General features: G+C 46.7%; 1 protein-coding gene across 1 annotated transcript in view; it reads right to left on the bottom strand.

Moving 5' to 3' along the window:
* The window catches only part of LOC112236368 (inactive phospholipase C-like protein 2), a 45770-nt gene that overhangs the window by 10727 nt on the left and 17643 nt on the right, over window positions 1–17400 (bottom strand). Inside the window, exons 2-10 of the mRNA XM_042310143.1 lie at window positions 13081–13182; window positions 12623–12772; window positions 10613–10773; window positions 9749–10340; window positions 7674–8888; window positions 6751–7000; window positions 6179–6465; window positions 4408–4611; window positions 3595–3670 (exon numbers count right to left, since the gene is read on the bottom strand). Of these exons, the coding sequence (XP_042166077.1) occupies window positions 3595–3670; window positions 4408–4611; window positions 6179–6465; window positions 6751–7000; window positions 7674–8888; window positions 9749–10340; window positions 10613–10773; window positions 12623–12772; window positions 13081–13182 (3037 nt within the window). The remainder of the gene's footprint in view (window positions 1–3594; window positions 3671–4407; window positions 4612–6178; window positions 6466–6750; window positions 7001–7673; window positions 8889–9748; window positions 10341–10612; window positions 10774–12622; window positions 12773–13080; window positions 13183–17400) is intronic.

Below are 17400 nucleotides of genomic sequence, written 5' to 3' on the forward strand. Positions count from 1 at the left end.
CTCTCCTGTACTCCCTGTTCACCCACGACTGCGTGGCCACGCACGCCTCCAACTCAATCATCAAGTTTGCGGACGACACAACAGTGGTAGGCTTGATTACCAACAACGACGAGACGGCCTACAGGGAGGAGGTGAAGGCCCTCAGAGTGTGGTGTCAGGAAAATAACCTCACACTCAATGTCAACAAAACTAAGGAGATGATTGTGGACTTCAGGAAAGAGAAGAGGGAACACCCCCCGATCCACATCGATGGAACAGTAGTGGAGAGGGTAACAAGTTTTAAGTTCCTCGGCATACACATCACAGACAAACTGAATTGGCCCACTCACACAGACAGCATCGTGAAGAAGGCGCAGCAGCGCCTCTTCAACCTCAGGAGGCTGAAGAAATTCGGCTTGTCACCAAAAGAACTCACAAACTTCTACAGATGCACAATCGAGAGCATCCTGGCGGGCTGTATCACCGCCTGGTACGGCAACTGCTCCGCCCACAACCGTAAGGCTCTCCAGAGGGTAGTGAGGTCTGCACAACGCATCACCGGGGGCAAACTACCTGCCCTCCAGGACACCTACACCATCCGATGTTACAGGAAGGCCATAAAGATCATCAAGGACATCAACCACCGAGCCACTGCCTGTTCACCCCGCTATCATCCAGAAGGCGAGGTCAGTACAGGTGCATCAAAGCTGGGACCGAGAGACTGAAAAACAGCTTCTATCTCAAGGCCATCAGACTGTTAAACAGCCACCACTAACATTGAGTGGCTGCTGCCAACACACTGACACTGACTCAACTCCAGCCACTTTAATAATGGGAATTGATGGGAAATGATGTAAATATATCACTAGCCACTTTAAACAATGCTACCTTATATAATGTTACTTACCCTACATTATTCATCTCATATGCATACGTATATACTGTACTCTATATCATCGACTGCATCCTTATGTAATACATGTATCACTAGCCACTTTAACTATGCCACTTTGTTTACATACTCATCTCATATGTATATACTGTACTCGATACCATCTACTGTATCTTGCCTATGCTGCTCTGTACCATCACTCATTCATATATCCTTATGTACATATTCTTTATCCCCTTACACTGTGTATAAGACAGTAGTTTTGGAATTGTTAGTTAGATTACTTGTTGGTTATTACTGCATTGTCGGAACTAGAAGCACAAGCATTTCGCTACACTCGCATTAACATCTGCTAACCATGTGTATGTGACAAATAAAAATTTGATTTGATTTATACTATATTGCTATTGATATGGTTAAGTCGACAGCTATTACAAGTCAGCTGTCAGAAGCTGTATGACGAGCAGTTTATTTTGAGCCAATCAAAACTCAGGATTCTCTAAGTCGCTCTACTACAAACTCACATTATACACAAGTTGGTGCCATAGTTCTGGAAAAAAAGCTTGAACGGAATGTGAAGAGCTTCCGCTATTCCATGGAAGAAAAAGTTTCAGTTTGTGAGAAGTTGTATAAAACTGAACTGAACAGAGACAACTGGATATTAACACGTATCTATACAAACTGTGAGGGGATTGAGGGAAAGATTGACGCCAGGATTTGGTCAGGTTTTTTTGAGTATGGATTTAGTTCCACCAAGGATGGCGAGCCGCCCGAATCCAGGACATCAATAAGAAGATTTGTTTTCCTTGGAGAACACTGAATTTGCACTGCCATACTACATTGTGGTGGGACTTTTCTTGCAAGACATCATTGCAGTGGGATTGTTATAAGCACATGCTGCACTTAAACACCTGACAGTGTTGATTGTTAGGCACAGTCACTCACATTTGATTCCATCTCATAGAGGTTTATAAGTCAGTATTTGTGAATTGCGTTGGGTTTTTCCTGTGGATTCATGTTTATTGTATTGCTATTGAACTTTGAAATCTGAGAGACCCTCAGATTAAGATAGAGCTGGGTGCATCCTAGTAAACTACAGGCAGGACATATGGCTGATACTGTATCTATGTCTTATTGATGTATTTCATTCACATTCAGCTCATTGAACAAATTTCACATATCAATATTTCCTCAAGGTGATTCATTTTCTGTAAGTATGGTTATTTACAAAATACACGCTGGCATTCTTTTCCTAAATTATTCAGTTGTGTGGTTTTCATTTCTCCCAACTGGTCCAGTAGAGAACCTAACTGGTCCAATAGAGAACCCAACTGGTCCAGTAGAGAACCTAACTGGTCCAATAGAGAACCCAACTGGTCCAATAGAGAACCCAACTGGTCCAATAGAGAACCCAACTGGTCCAGTAGAGAACCCAACTGGTCCAGTAGAGAACCCAACTGGTCCAATAGAGAACCCAACTGGTCCAATAGAGAACCCAGCTGGTCCAGTAGAGAACCCAACTGGTCCAATAGAGAACCCAACTGGTCCAATAGACAACCCAACTGGTCCAATATAGAACCCAACTGGTCCAATAGAGAACCCAACTGGTCCAATAGAGAACCCAACTGGTCCAGTAGAGAACCCAACTGGTCCAATATAGAACCCAACTGGTCCAATATAGAACCCAACTGGTCCAGTAGAGAACCCAACTGGTCCAGTAGAGAACCCAACTGGTCCAATATAGAACCCAACTGGTCCAGTAGAGAACCCAACTGGTCCAATAGACAACCCAACTGGTCCAGTAGAGAACCCAACTGGTCCAATATAGAACCCAACTGGTCCAGTAGAGAACCCAACTGGTCCAATAGACAACACAACTGGTCCAATAGAGAACCCAGCTGGTCCAGTAGAGAACCCAACTGGTCCAATAGAGAACCCAACTGGTCCAATAGACAACCCAACTGGTCCAATAGAGAACCCAACTGGTCCAGTAGAGAACCCAACTGGTCCAATAGAGAACCCAACTGGTAGAGAACCCAACCAATAGACAACCCAACTGGTCCAATAGAGAACCCAACTGGTCCATTAGAGAACCCAACTGGTCCAATATAGAACCCAACTGGTCCAATATAGAACCCAACTGGTCCAGTAGAGAACCCAACTGGTCCAATATAGAACCCAACTGGTCCAGTAGAGAACCCAACTGGTCCAATATAGAACCCAACTGGTCCAGTAGACAACACAACTGGTCCAATAGACAACCCAACTGGTCCAGTAGAGAACCCAACTGCTCCAGTAGAGAACCTAACTGGTCCAATAGAGTTTAAGCTTAAACATACAGTAGCCCATAGTGTTAAGCAATTGTTACACAAGGCTATGGGTTCTCTATTGGACACACAGAACGACAAATGTGTACCTAGTCAGCTCGGGGATTTGAACTTGCAACCTTCCAGTTACTAGTCCAACGCTCTAACCACTAGGCTACCCTGCCGCCCCGGGAGGAGGCTGTGCAGCGAAGATTGCTAAGGTCCTACACCTATTTGTTTGGTGCATTTCTCTATGGGTGTTTGTGGGTTCAGATTCTACATTGGTTCTAAATTGATTCTACTGTGGTATTTCACCCAATAGATATTTAACTAAATTGGATTTGTTTTCAATTTCTTTGTGGGTCTGTGTAATCTGAGGGAAATATGTGTCTCTAATATGGTCTCTCTCTCTCTCACCTGTTGTCTGTATCTGTAGGATCCTGTCGTAGACTCCGTCTGACAGCTCCATCACTGCTCTGCTCGCCTGGATCATCTGTAGACAGAGTACACAAGATCAGTCTATTATTCACACACACACACACACACACACACACACACACACACACACACACATCAAAATAACAAACATTAACAAACATTTAATGAATAACCCCAGAGAGATTCAGACCCCACGTCTGATTAACTAAACACTTCTCGCTGCAATGCCTTTTGGGACACGACCCCACTTTGTGAGTCTGGTGTTCGACAAATGAGGATGAACACTACTGCTCCTAGGGGTCTGTCCAGACCCCTAGGAGCAGCGAAATTAGCGAAATAAGATGCTCATTTATGCTAATGCTATTCAGGGCCATGGTGAGCTCTCCCTCACTGATTCATCAGGAATGAGGATCACTCTCAAATCACTAAATGAAAGTGTCACATTTTTTCACGTTGAGATTTTTTATCATTATTCAAAATGGAATGAAAAGAGGCATCGTTATCTCCTGTGAAGACATGGTGAACTCTCCCTCACTCTGATTCATTAGGAATGAGGATGCACTCTCAAAGAGCACACACACACACATTCTACTTTGGGGGCGTCTACGAAAGTAATCACTTTTAAATTGAATCAGTGTCATGGTGGCAGGGAGAGAGAGGGAAGTAGAGAAAGAGGTTAAAAACAAGTCAAAGAATCAATCAATTTATAACCTGCACAACTATTCTCAATGGAAACCCAAAGCGCTACATAAATAAAATGTGAAGGATTGACTAGGTTTGATTGATCCTCACCGTTTCGTAGGTGGAGACCACCCTGCGTAGGACGTCCGGCAGGGGCCCTTGGGGCTCCATGGAGGGGTACTGCTCCCTCAGCTCAAAGAGCATCAGGGGGTCCCCATCGGCCCCCACCACACGGGATCCCAGGGCCAATACACACTGCATGAGGTTAGCCACCGCTGACACCCCACACAGCTCCCTGAAAACTGCCACTGAGTTCTACAGGGACAGAGAGAGATACAGAGGGTCGGGGGGTTTATGCAAAACACACACCCACACAGCTATATAAAAACAGACACACACATACTGCTTGTCCTGTATTAGTGATGTAGTGTTCTGTGGATCATACTGTAATCCTCTACTAAGCGATTAGTTGCTGGGGTTTAATCATGGAACAAACTGTGACATGGTTTCCTGGGATACCATCACTGAGAACATCTGATTGAATTAGAGAAGCTTTATTGGGAGATGGTTAACGTGACAACCACAAAGCCACCGTATCACTGTCGTACTATTGAATTCATGGTTTCCTGGGATACCATCACTGAGAACATCTGATTGAATTAGAGAAGATTTATTGGGAGATGGTTAACGTGACAACCACAAAGCCACCGTATCACTGTCGTACTATTGAATTCATGGTTTCCTGGGATACCATCACTGAGAACATCTGATTGAATTAGAGAAGCTTTATTGGGAGATGGTTAACGTGACAACCACAAAGCCACCGTATCACTGTCGTACTATTGAATTCATGTTTTATTGGGGTCATTGAACCACTAAAATCCAATCAGTTTTATTTAACAGCACAGGTTAGTGTTTTTCATCATGAAACCTAACCCTAACCTTAACCACACTGTTAACTCTAATGCCTACCCTAACATTAAATTATGACCCATAAATCACATACATTTTTACAATATAGATTTTTTTTTAAATCTCTTCATGATGTCATGGTGCTTGCCTTCAGTGTTTACTTCTGTTTAGGTGTGTGTGTGTTTCAAGACTGTGTGTGAGAGAGAGTGTGTGTGTGTGTTTCAAGACTGTGTGTGTGAGAGAGAGAGTGTGTGTGTGTGTTTCAAGACTGTGTGTGTGAGAGAGAGTGTGTGTGTGTGTTCATGGCCTCTTTGCATTAGTGCATCAGTCTACTACATCAGGGTGGCATCGTAGTCTGATGACTCATAGCATGAATCCCAGGTATCTCCAGCCTAAACACATCAGAGGTCCTTAACATCACTTAGACAGCCAGTCTAAATGCTTATGTAACCGATGTGAAATGGCTAGCTAGTTAGCGGTGGTGCGTGCTAATAGCGTTTCAATCATCACTTGCTCTGAGACCTTGAAGGAGTTGTTCCCCTTGCTCTGCAAGGGCTGTGGCTTTTGTGGCGTGATGGGTAACGATGCTTCAAGGGTGACTGTTGTCTGTGTGCAGAGGGTCCCTGGTTCGAGCCCAGGTAGGGGTGAAGAGAGGGGCGGAAGCTATACTGTTACACTTACAGGGACCATCACCTTACCATAACCCTAACCTGTCAGTCTAAAGCAGATCTTCAGAGATCAGGCCACTCCGCCACTCAGTCTCAACCTGTTGATGTCTGGTTTTTTTATTGAACCTTTATTTATGGTCATAGTTTAGTTTAGTGATCACTGAGATGAACCCAACCCATGGAGGTTTCAATCTACCATTCTGAGTTAGACATCATCTGTTGTGAATACAGGTGTACAGGCATTTCAGCCATGAAATGTGAAAATTGTGATTGATAAATTACTGTTTATCCTTCCCCCTCACCTGCATGTTCTCCCGCAGGTCCGTGGCCTCCTTCAGTTGCGGGCCGGCCATTTTGAAAACCTCGTCCACTTCTTTGATCCCCAGGTCCCGGAGTGCAGCGTAGTCCCTCCCTCGCCTCGCCTTCCGCACAGACAGCCCCCGCTTGTAGGGCTTTCCCCCTCCTCTCCGGTTGGTGAGGGCCACATGGACGAACAGCATGGCGTACGGGAGGTCCTCCCCCATCAGTGACTGTAATGGTATGTGCCGGTAGCCTGGCTGTAGGCACTCCAGGGGAATGGTGTACTGACCTGTGGTAAAACGGGGGATTACAAATGATGTACAAGAGTGTTAGACAATGAAATGACCATGAGAAGATAGTGAATGTTCACTCACTCTTTAACTGCTACCAAGTGTTCTTTATCTTAGCTAGTGATACTTGCTTGTGAGCTAGCAATAGTCTTCACATGGCTGAAAGGTTGTTGTAGTATCAAATCAAATATTTATTGGCTTCAGACAAGCTCAACCGAAAGCAGACTGGACACCGGACTAGCAGTCAGTGCAAAGCTGACCTTCGCCCTCCCTCCACTACTAACCTATGAACTCGTCCCCTATGAATTCGTCATCCAGCACCACGAAGCGCACCATGGCCAGCTCTGGCAGGTTGATCTGGAACTCAAAGCTCTCGTCAAAGATGGGGTTGTCTCCGTTCTGCATCACCGTGCGGGTGCGGCGCTCGGCACAGTCGGCAGGGATACCGTGGATCTCCACGTAGACGTACGGGTCCACCACATCTCCTTTAGCTCCAGAACCCCTCGGACGGGGCAGATTCTGACCACTGATCACCTGCATGGATGGATCCGGTTTATTGATTGATTGTCTGTTAGTTTGTTTATTTGTTTGATTGATGCAGGTGTACTGAATAACAGAACCAATACCATTCAACCACTAAGAGAAGTGTACTGAATAACAGAACCAATACCATTCAATCATTAAGAGAAGTGTACTGAATAATGGAACCAATACCATTCAACCACTAAGAGAAGTGTACTGAATAACAGAACCAATACCATTCAACCACTAAGAGAAGTGTACTGAATAACAGAACCAATACCATTCAACCACTAAGAGAAGTGTACTGAATAACTGAACCAATACCATTTAACCACTAAGAGAAGTGTACTGAATAACAGAACCAATACCATTCAACCACTAAGAGAAGTGTACTGAATAACTGAACCAATACCATTTAACCACTAAGAGAAGTGTACTGAATAACAGAACCAATACCATTCAACCACTAAGAGAAGTGTACTGAATAACGGAACCAATACCATTTAACCACTAAGAGAAGTGTACTGAATAATGGAACCAATACCATTTAACCACTAAGAGAAGTGTACTGAATAATGGAACCAATACCATTCAACCATTAAGGAGCCAACAAGCCAGGCAGTGAATAGGAGCCTCCATTAAACAGATGTAAATAAACACTGCTGTCTATCTGCTAGCCACTCACCTTGACATGGAGCAGCTGAGGGGACACACCCGGCACAGAGTCTCTTGTATCAGCGCTGAAATACGACACCTCCTGTCGCATGATGGCGGGTCGCAGCACGTACCCACAATTCCCGTTCTGGCGGAACCAGGCAATGTTAAGGTCCATCATCAACCCGGGCGTCTGGTAGTTCAAAGCCACAATCTGGCAACCGCACTTCCACAGGTCCTGTGGGTTCATGTTGCTGGAGTCGATGCGCATGGCGCTGGGGTAGACCCGCGACAGGAAGCGCTTGTTGTAGTTGACAAAGTCTCCTGGGCGCTCGCTGGCGCAGCGCAAAGCCAGGGTCTCATTGAACGAGCAGAGCTCCCAGGGTTTCTGGATAGAGAACGACATCTGGAAGTCTGTGAAACGTACTGACTTGCACAGAGTCACCAAGTCAGAGAGCTCCTTTAGGAGCTGGAACCGTTTAGGGGTAGTAGGAGGGGTCAGGGATTTAATGCTACTAGTACCACCACCCCCTCCACCTTTCTGCCCCCCCTCCCCCGCTCCTTCTCCACTGTTACCAGCCTTCATCCTCTGGCACATCTCCGCCCCCTCGTCTTCGTCAGTCACGTCCCCCTCCGCCCCCCCGCATCCCTCCTCCAACTTCTGCCCCTTCAACAGGATCTTGCCCCTCAGGGCATTAGGCGAGGGCAGGTACACCTCCCCTTCCCTGAGGGGCTTCGTGTACAACCTCTCCCCTAGTATCCTCCTCAGGTGCTGGAGCATGACTCTCTGCTGGCAGGGGGAGCAGTGGTTCTCCACACACAGGATCAGTGGAAACTCCGAAGCCTCGAACGCAAAACGGCCGATCACATCCAGGACACAGTGGAACTTGACGGGCGAGGTGAGGGTGTGACTGGTATAAACCACGGGTTCGTCGCTAGGGCCATCCCAGACATCCACCTCCACACACCTGCAGCCCATCTTTAAAGCGCGGATGTAGCCGGTGATGTCAGCGGGCCCCTTGAACTGGTCCTCGATGAGGTAGGTGTTGTGGGAGGAGTTGATGTAGTAGTGGGATAAGGGCTGGCTCATGTCCTGGCACACCTGGCTGTGCTCCGGGTCAAACAGGTGGCACTCCAGGGAGGTGAGATATCTGGTGAAACCGTCCAATGAGAGGCAGCCTTGGCGACGTCCCTCCTCCGACGGCTCGTGGGATTGGATGAGCTCCAGACTGGTGTCTTCAGTCACCTAGACACGGAGGGCAGAGGAGAACAGAGAAATTAGCATCTCTTGAAGTGAAATTATTACTTGTATTTCTAAATCGACAACTATCTATTGGAGAGACACTTTATTTCTTATCAGCTAGACAGAGCTAAGAGGGACAATAGAAGAGAAAAGGGGAGAGAACTCATTGAAACAGTCCTACTGGCACAACAGAAAACCCATTGAAACAGTCCTACTGGCACAACAGAAAACCCATTGAAACTGTCCTACTGGCACAACAGAAAACCCATTGAAACTGTCCTACTGGCACAACAGAAAACCCATTGAACAGTCCTACTGGCACAACAGAAAACCCATTGAAACTGTCCTACTGGCAGAACAGAAAACCCATTGAAACTGTCCTACTGGCAGAACAGAAAACCCATTGAACAGTCCTACTGGCACAACAGAAAACCCATTGAAACAGTCCTACTGGCACAACAGAAAACCCATTGAAACTGTCCTACTGGCAGAACAGAAAACCCATTGAAACAGTCCTACTGGCAGAACAGAAATCCCATTGAAACTGTCCTACTGGCAGAACAGAAAACCCATTGAAACAGTCCTACTGGCAGAACAGAAAACCCATTGAAACAGTCCTACTGGCAGAACAGAAAACCCATTGAAACAGTCCTACTGGCAGAACAGAAAACCCATTGAAACAGTCCTACTGGCAGAACAGAAAACCCATTGAAACAGTCCTACTGGCAGAACAGAAAACCCATTGAAACAGTCCTACTGGCAGAACAGAAAACCCATTGAAACAGTCCTACTGGTAGAACAGAAAACCCATTGAAACAGTCCTACTGGTAGAACAGAAAAGTGGTCCTCTTCACCATCCTTACCTGAGCCATGCCCTGCTCAACCTCCAGGAACCTCATTAGATCCTTGGTATCCAAGTACTCCTTGTTGCTAGAGAACTGCACCAGCAGGAAGTAGATCTCCGGTCGGGTGCAAAGGTCGTGAAAGACCTCAATGAACTCCTCCTTGGTTACCCTGTCCTCTATCCCTCCTCTTCTGTTGTCTGCATTTGCTCCAGTCCCAGCTCCAGATTCACCCCCATCCCTTTCCTCAGCTTCAGTCACAGCTGGAGCCCTATCCTCATCGCCAGCTCCTGAGCCAATCACAGCCACAACTGAAGCCCCAACCTTTGCTTCAGCCACAGTTCCAACTCCAGATGTCCCGGCCCCATTCATCCTCTCCTTGACACGATGGAGCTCCTTAAACCGGTGTTCCACTTTCTCACTCCTCACCCCAGGGTTAACACTCCTGATCAGACCTACAGCCGACCCCAAACTGATCCCCACCTCCTCTCCTCCACCCTGTCCATCTGAGACAACCATAGAGGAAAATGTCTCTGCTAGCCAGGCGAGACGAAGGCTGTCCTCACTGCTGGCCATCATGTCTATGGCATGCTTCCCATACAGAATCAGATACCTAGGATGAGACGGAGAAGGATTACACAGAGATTGTCATAATTAAAAGATACCAGGGTAGGAAATACTATGGGAGTCATCTGTTCCAGTTGTTTTCATTCACTTCCATTGTCTAACTGTGAGATCCATTTGGGTGTCGGTCTAGATTTACTGTACATCTTCAAGGATCTTGACATCCTTTTGATATGACACCACTTAGCCATGGCGAGTTGTTTAAACTAAAGCACATCCAGATCTGGCAACCTAGCAAGACATTGTGGACATATATCCTACCTCAGGCCAGTGACCCAGACGTTGGCCACCTCTGCAGAGTTAGCCACCAGGTCCAGAGCTTCATAGGTCTCTCCATAGATGATAGAGAAGGCACAGTCCTCAGAGATTTGGTCATAGACGCCGTTGGTCCTAAAGGTCTCTGTGTTGCGGCCGGTGCGGACCTAGAAAGACACAAAGAAGGATCCAATCAAATGAGACCAAGTACAGAACAGTATACATGAGAGTCAAGAGTTCTTATTGTTTCACTCAGTTCTATTGACTGACTGAGTTATATTTGGCTCCAAGACAGTGCTGAAGAATAGTCCATTCCTGATGAGTGCAAACTCCATTTGAATTTGTTTTTTTACAGAAAACCAGACGTCATTGCATTTATCAGGAGTTAACTCCATAAAGATTCATAACATCGCTGTCTCCACTTTGGTCTCCTCCTAGGTGTGTACCTACCTCTGATGGAAGGGAATGCGATACGGGTGTAGCTACCTACCTCTGATGGAAGGGGATGGCGATACGGGTGTAGCTACCTACCTCTGATGGAAGGGAATGCGATACGGGTGTAGCTACCTACCTCTCTGATGGAGGGGACGACGATACGGGTGTAGCTACCTACCTCTGATGGAGGGGAATGCGATACGGGTGTAGCTACCTACCTCTCTGATGGAGGGGACGACGATACGGGTGTAGCTACCTACCTCTGATGGAAGGGAATGCGATACGGGTGTAGCTACCTACCTCTCTGATGGAGGGGACGACGATACGGGTGTAGCTACCTACCTCTGATGGAGGGGAATGCGATACGGGTGTAGCTACCTACCTCTCTGATGGAGGGGACGACGATACGGGTGTAGCTACCTTTCTGATGGAGGGGACGGCGATGCGGGTGTAGCTACCTACCTCTCTGATGAAGGGGACGGCGATGCGGGTGTAGCTACCTACCTCTCTGATGGAGGGGATGGCGATACGGGTGTAGCTACCTCTCTGATGGAGGGGACGGCGATGCGGGTGTAGCTACCTACCTCTCTGATGGTGGGGATGGCGATGCGGGTGTAGCTACCTACCTCTCTGATGGAGGGGACGGCGATGTGGGGTGTAGCTACCTCTCTGATGGAGGGGACGGGATGCGGGTGTAGCTACCTACCTCTCTGATGGTGGGGACGGCGATGCGGGTGTAGCTACCTACCTCTCTGATGGAAGGGACGGCGATGCGGGTGTAGCTACCTCTCTGATGGAGGGACGACGATACGGGTGTAGCTACCTCTCTGATGGAAGGGACGGCGATGGTGGCTACCTACCTCTCTGATAGCTACCTCTCTGATGGAGGGGGGACGGGTGTAGCTGATGGAGGGGACGGGTGTAGTGTAGCTACTCTCTGATGGAGGGGACGGCGATGCGGGTGTAGCTACCTACCTCTCTGATCTGATGGAGGGGACTACCTCTCTGATGGAGGGTGTAGCTACCTACCTCTGATGGATGGGGGACTGATGGTGGGGATGATGCGGGTGTAGTGTGGGTGTAGCTACCTCTCTGATGGCTACTGATGGTGGGGACGGCGATGCGGGTGTAGCTACCTACCTCTCTGATGGAGGGGGGACGGCGATACCTCGGGTGTAGCTACCTACCTCTCTGATGGAGGATGGGGACGGCGATACGGGTGTAGCTACCTCTCTGTTGGAGGGGATGGCGATACGGGTGTAGCCTACTCTCTGATGGACGGGTGTAGCTACCTCTCTGATGGAGGGGACGGCGATGCGGGTGTAGCTACCTACCTCTCTGATGGAGGGACGGCGATGGAGGGGACGGCGGGTGTAGCTACCTACCTCTCTGTTGGAGGGGATGGCGATACGGGTGTAGCTACCTACCTCTCTGATGGAGGGGGTACGGGTGTAGCTACCTACCTCTCTGATGGAGGGGACGGCGATACGGGTGTAGCTACCTACCTCTCTGATGGACGGGATGGGTGTAGCTACCTACCTCTCTGATGGAGGGGACGGCGATACGGGTGTAGCTACCTACCTCTCTGATGGAAGGGACGGCGATGCAGGCCTTGTCTGACTCCTTCTTGGAGGGCTCCCATCGCAGGGCCTGCAGACCTGACTCCAGCAGGTAGTAGCGTTGGTAGACTCGTGAGTTGGAGCGCACCTTCCGAAACTCAGTACCCTCCATCTGGAGACAGATGAGACGTCAAACATGCACATACCTTGATCCTATTCACTAGGAAGCAAATGGGCAGAAACGGGAAGGAACTGCCTGCACTTGACCAATGAGAAACTTTTTTTTCCTTTGTTTTCCATTGTGAAATGTTTTGCTATGGTGTGCACTAACGAATACACCCCAGTTATATTTCAGTCACTTGTATAAAAAACAAACCAACAGACACTGCCACTTCAGAACTGTACAACTAGAATGGAACATGTGTAACTAGTGTAGTAACTGGTTTATAACTAGTGTGTGTAATGGGTGATGTTCCCCACCATGGCGCTGATGCAGTCTGCAGCGCTGCTGATCTTCCTCTCAGAGAGACTTCTGCTGAAGGATACCGTCTTCTTCCTCTCTCGACCAGCACGAGACCCATCCTATAGAGAGAGGAGGAGCGGATGTGTGGAGAATCGATAAGAGGAAATTAGAGACAGAGAGAGAGATGAATGAATGAATGAATGAATGAATACAGATAAACCTACACTCCTACCCAGCCCAGCAGAGGCTCATTTCACTTTGCTGGTGTTCTTTCTGATAACATGTGTCAGAGTGCCTTTGACCTTCACCAATAACCCATTAATCAAACAAACACTGATGGGCTTTGAAAATTCTAATTCCATGCCCCCTTGATGACTTTGGCCTCCGAATGATCTGAGTTCTATCACTGTTCCGCTCGAGGAGAGAGAGAGAGGGGTGGGTTTATTCAATTACGGATATATCTTTTAACTGTCAAAGGCAATCTGTGGCAGCATCGGCGCTGGAGTCTGAATGATGGAGAACCAGGGAAGAACAGAGGGGGCACGTTCTGTAATCCAATCACGTTAACACACATTAAAAGGTTCCTCTAACGCAGCCAATGAATACCTTGGCAAACTTATCAATCACCCTAGCCGATACTCAAGAATAGGTCTAACGCGGGTAAACATTCAACTTAAATCGGAGTAATGTAGAATCAATGTAGAATCAATGTAGAATCTGAACCCACACAAACACCCATAGAGAAATGCACCAAACAAATAGGTGTAGGACCTTAGCAATCTTCGCTGCACAGCCTCCTGAATGTAATTCTATGGGCCCATCTATCTCCTTCAACTGCGTCAACCTTTACTGGCTTTATTGTCTCCATGGGGAAATTTTGTTGTAGTGTCATGTACACGTTTAAAGTGGCATTTAAACAACAAAACAAATTGACAATGCAACTTTCATAACAGTTACTGAGTTGGTAGGAACATTAGCCTGAGCTATTTAGGAGGGATACCACACTTGGCACAAATGATTGTCTAGTTGTGTTTTTCCTGCTGAGGGGTGCTCTATACCTGCGACCAGAGTGGAGTAGTTCAAAGGCTTAGGTCTAAAATGATTTTGTGAGCCTTGCGGAGGGCCCTGACCTTAAAGATCTCCTCCAGGCCTGTCTGTTTGACTCCAAGTACCTTGGGGAGGGCCCTGACATTAAAGATCTCATCCAGGCCTGTCTGTTTGACTCCAAATACCTTGTGGAGGGCCCTGACCTTAAAGATCTCCTCCAGGCCTGTCTGTTTGACTCCAAGTACCTTGGGGAGGGCCCTGACGTTAAAGGTCTCATCCAGGCCTGTCTGTTTGACTCCAAGTACCTTGCGGAGGGCCCTGATGTTAAAGATCTCATCCAGGCCTGTCTGTTTGACTCCAAGTACCTTGGGGAGGGCCCTGACATTAAAGATCTCATCCAGGCCTGTCTGTTTGACTCCAAATACCTTGTGGAGGGCCCAGACCTTAAAGATCTCATCCAGGCCTGTCTGTTTGACTCCTAGTACCTTGGGGAAGGCCCTGACCTTAAAGATCTCATCCAGGCCTGTCTGTTGGACTCCAAGTACCTTGGGGAGGGCCCTGACTTTAAAGATCTCCTCCAGGCCTGTCTGATTGACTCCAAGTACCTTGGGGAGGGCCCTGACCTTCAAGATCTCATCCAGGCCTGTCTGTTTGACTCCAAGTACCTTGCTTGCTGTGGTGATAATCCCTCTCAGCATATTTCTCTGGCTGACAGTGGAATTGCTAAACCAACAAACAATACAAAAAGTTAAAATACTCTCAATGAAAGATTTGTAAAACAGAGTCAGTATAGTACAACTAACATTACAAGATTCCAGTTTTTTGAGAAAGTACAGTCTCCGTTGAGTCTTTTTGTTGATCAGGTCTGTACATTTACTCTACTGAAGCTTCTTGTCCAAGAGGAAACCCAGATACCTTGTTCAGAAGCTTCAGTCATTTAGCACGTCCTTTTATCTATGTCATATCGTTAAGGTTGACTGCATCATACACTGATCAGGGTCAAAGGTTAGTTGGCTAGTCAGGTATAACCAATAAAAAGCCCCTTTAACTGTTCAACTGTAAACAGCAGGACCGTTTGGTAAAAAGAGGAAGAGAGATTGCTGTGCCATCACAGCAGCAAGATTTGTGACCTGTTGCCACAAGAAAAGGGAGAGGGAGAGGGAGAGAGGGAGAGAGGGAGAGAGGGAGAGAGGGAGGATGGATGGATGCCTGGTATGTACACGAGTGTGATCACACGGAGAGGGGACAGGGAGTTCGGAGAACACCGAAGGGCAGCAGTGTTTTATCTGAGGAGTAGGAATGAACGTGTGAACAGGGGGATAGCTAGAGAGAGAACAGTGGTGGTGGGTTTTAAGTCCCTGTTCCTTCATGTAACAGTCTCTGTCTAACAGTCTCTGTCAAACAGGTGTTCTCCCAACAGGGATCAGTTATGTCTGATCATCATGCCTCCTTTATTCATCAACTCATGGCTCCCTTTTCTCTCTTCTCTATTCCCACTCTTTTTTTGTTCCTGGAAGATAAAAAAAAAAGAGTATCCCTTTCCTCTCTGCTGCTTCTTTGAGAATATCTTTGGAGAAACCCTGGTTACACGCCAGCCAGACAGACAGACAGACAGACCGCCAGACAGCCAGACACTAGCTCCAGTGATGCCAAAGAAAATCAATGTGGCACTAAATCTACAGTACTTCATCAGTACTAGTGTGGTTTCTCCCGGCCATTCACACCCAGGTGCACACGAAAACGCCTTGAGACCAAGCGATAATGACTGGACATAAATACCATGGAAATGCTATCAATGACTTGTTTATCTTGCAGTCTAAAGGCCTGTGTCTGTACCATGTATAGCTTAGACACCAGACATCCGTTACTGATACTTCCCCAATCAGAGGTGTCCCAGATGGCACTCTATTCCCTATACAGTATAGTACACCACCTTTGACCAGAGCCCTATGTGGTGCCATTTCACACACAGCCAGACAATGGCCGTGTCCTAAATCTGGCTTGCCTACTACTTATTTAAACTCCAAACTTTGTACTAATCGTACTGCGTACTATTTAGAACATACTGTTTAGTACGATCATATGCAGCAGGGTCCAAATATCAACATACTACTCATCCATACTGAGAATGTGTCATCATATGTGCAATCCAGCTTGTTCCCAGCCGTTTGTTGATGTTGTGGAACACTATTCGGATTATCAGCTGTTGTCAAACATGCCTGTGTGAAAAGAAGATTCTCTTCCTCAAAAGTGTGCAGTGAATTCTACTAGATGAAAAGCCAAACTGAGTATGACATCCTGGCATTTAAAGCACACTAGATTATTGAAATTGCACATAATATAAACCTACATGTTTTTGCTAGAGGTGCAGCGGAATGGCCGATTAATTAGGGCCGATTTCAAGTTTTCATAACAATCGGTAATCGGTATTTTTGGATTCCGATTATGGCCAATTACTTTGCAATCCATGAGGAACTGCGTGGCAGGCTGACCACCTGTTACGCGAGTGCAGCAAGGAGCCAAGGTAAGTTGCTAGCTAGCATTAAACTTACCTAATAAAAAACTAGCAATCTTCACATAATCACTAGTTAAACTACACGTGGTTGATGATATTACTGGGTTAACTAGCTTGTCCTGTGTTGCATATAATCAATGTGGTGCCTGTTAATTTATCATCGAATCACAGCCTACTACGCAAAATGGGTGATGATTTAACTAGCGCATTCGCGAACAAAGCACAATCATTCCACGGCTGTACCTAACCATAAACATCAACGTCTTTCTTAAAATCAATACACACAAGTATATATTTTTTTAAACCTGCATATTTAGTTAAAAGAAATTAATGTTAGCAGGCAATACTAACTAGGGAAGATGTGCATGCCCAGGCGTTGTAGGGAGGTCATACAGGCACGTGGAGGCCACACACACTACTGAGCCTCATTTTGACTTGTTTTAAGGACATTACATCAAAGTTGGATCTGCCTGTAGTGTGGTTTTCCACTTTAATTTTGAGTGTGACTCCAAATCCAGACCTCCATGGGTTGATAAATTTGATTTCCATTGATAATTTTTGTGTGATTTTGTTGTCAGCACATTCAGCTATGTAAAGAAAAAAAGTATTTAATAAGAATATTTCATTCATTCAGATCTAGGATGTGTTATTTTAGTGTTCCCTTTATTTTTTTGAGCAGTGTATTTAGGAGGCAAGTGTGGGTATTGGGACCAGTAACAAGTCTCTAGAGAATGATATGTAGTTCTATGAGGATATCGTCTCACAGACAGAGGTT

This window comes from Oncorhynchus tshawytscha, linkage group LG31 (assembly GCF_018296145.1).
Source record: "Oncorhynchus tshawytscha isolate Ot180627B linkage group LG31, Otsh_v2.0, whole genome shotgun sequence".
In the NCBI taxonomy this organism is placed as follows: Eukaryota; Metazoa; Chordata; class Actinopteri; order Salmoniformes; family Salmonidae; genus Oncorhynchus; species Oncorhynchus tshawytscha.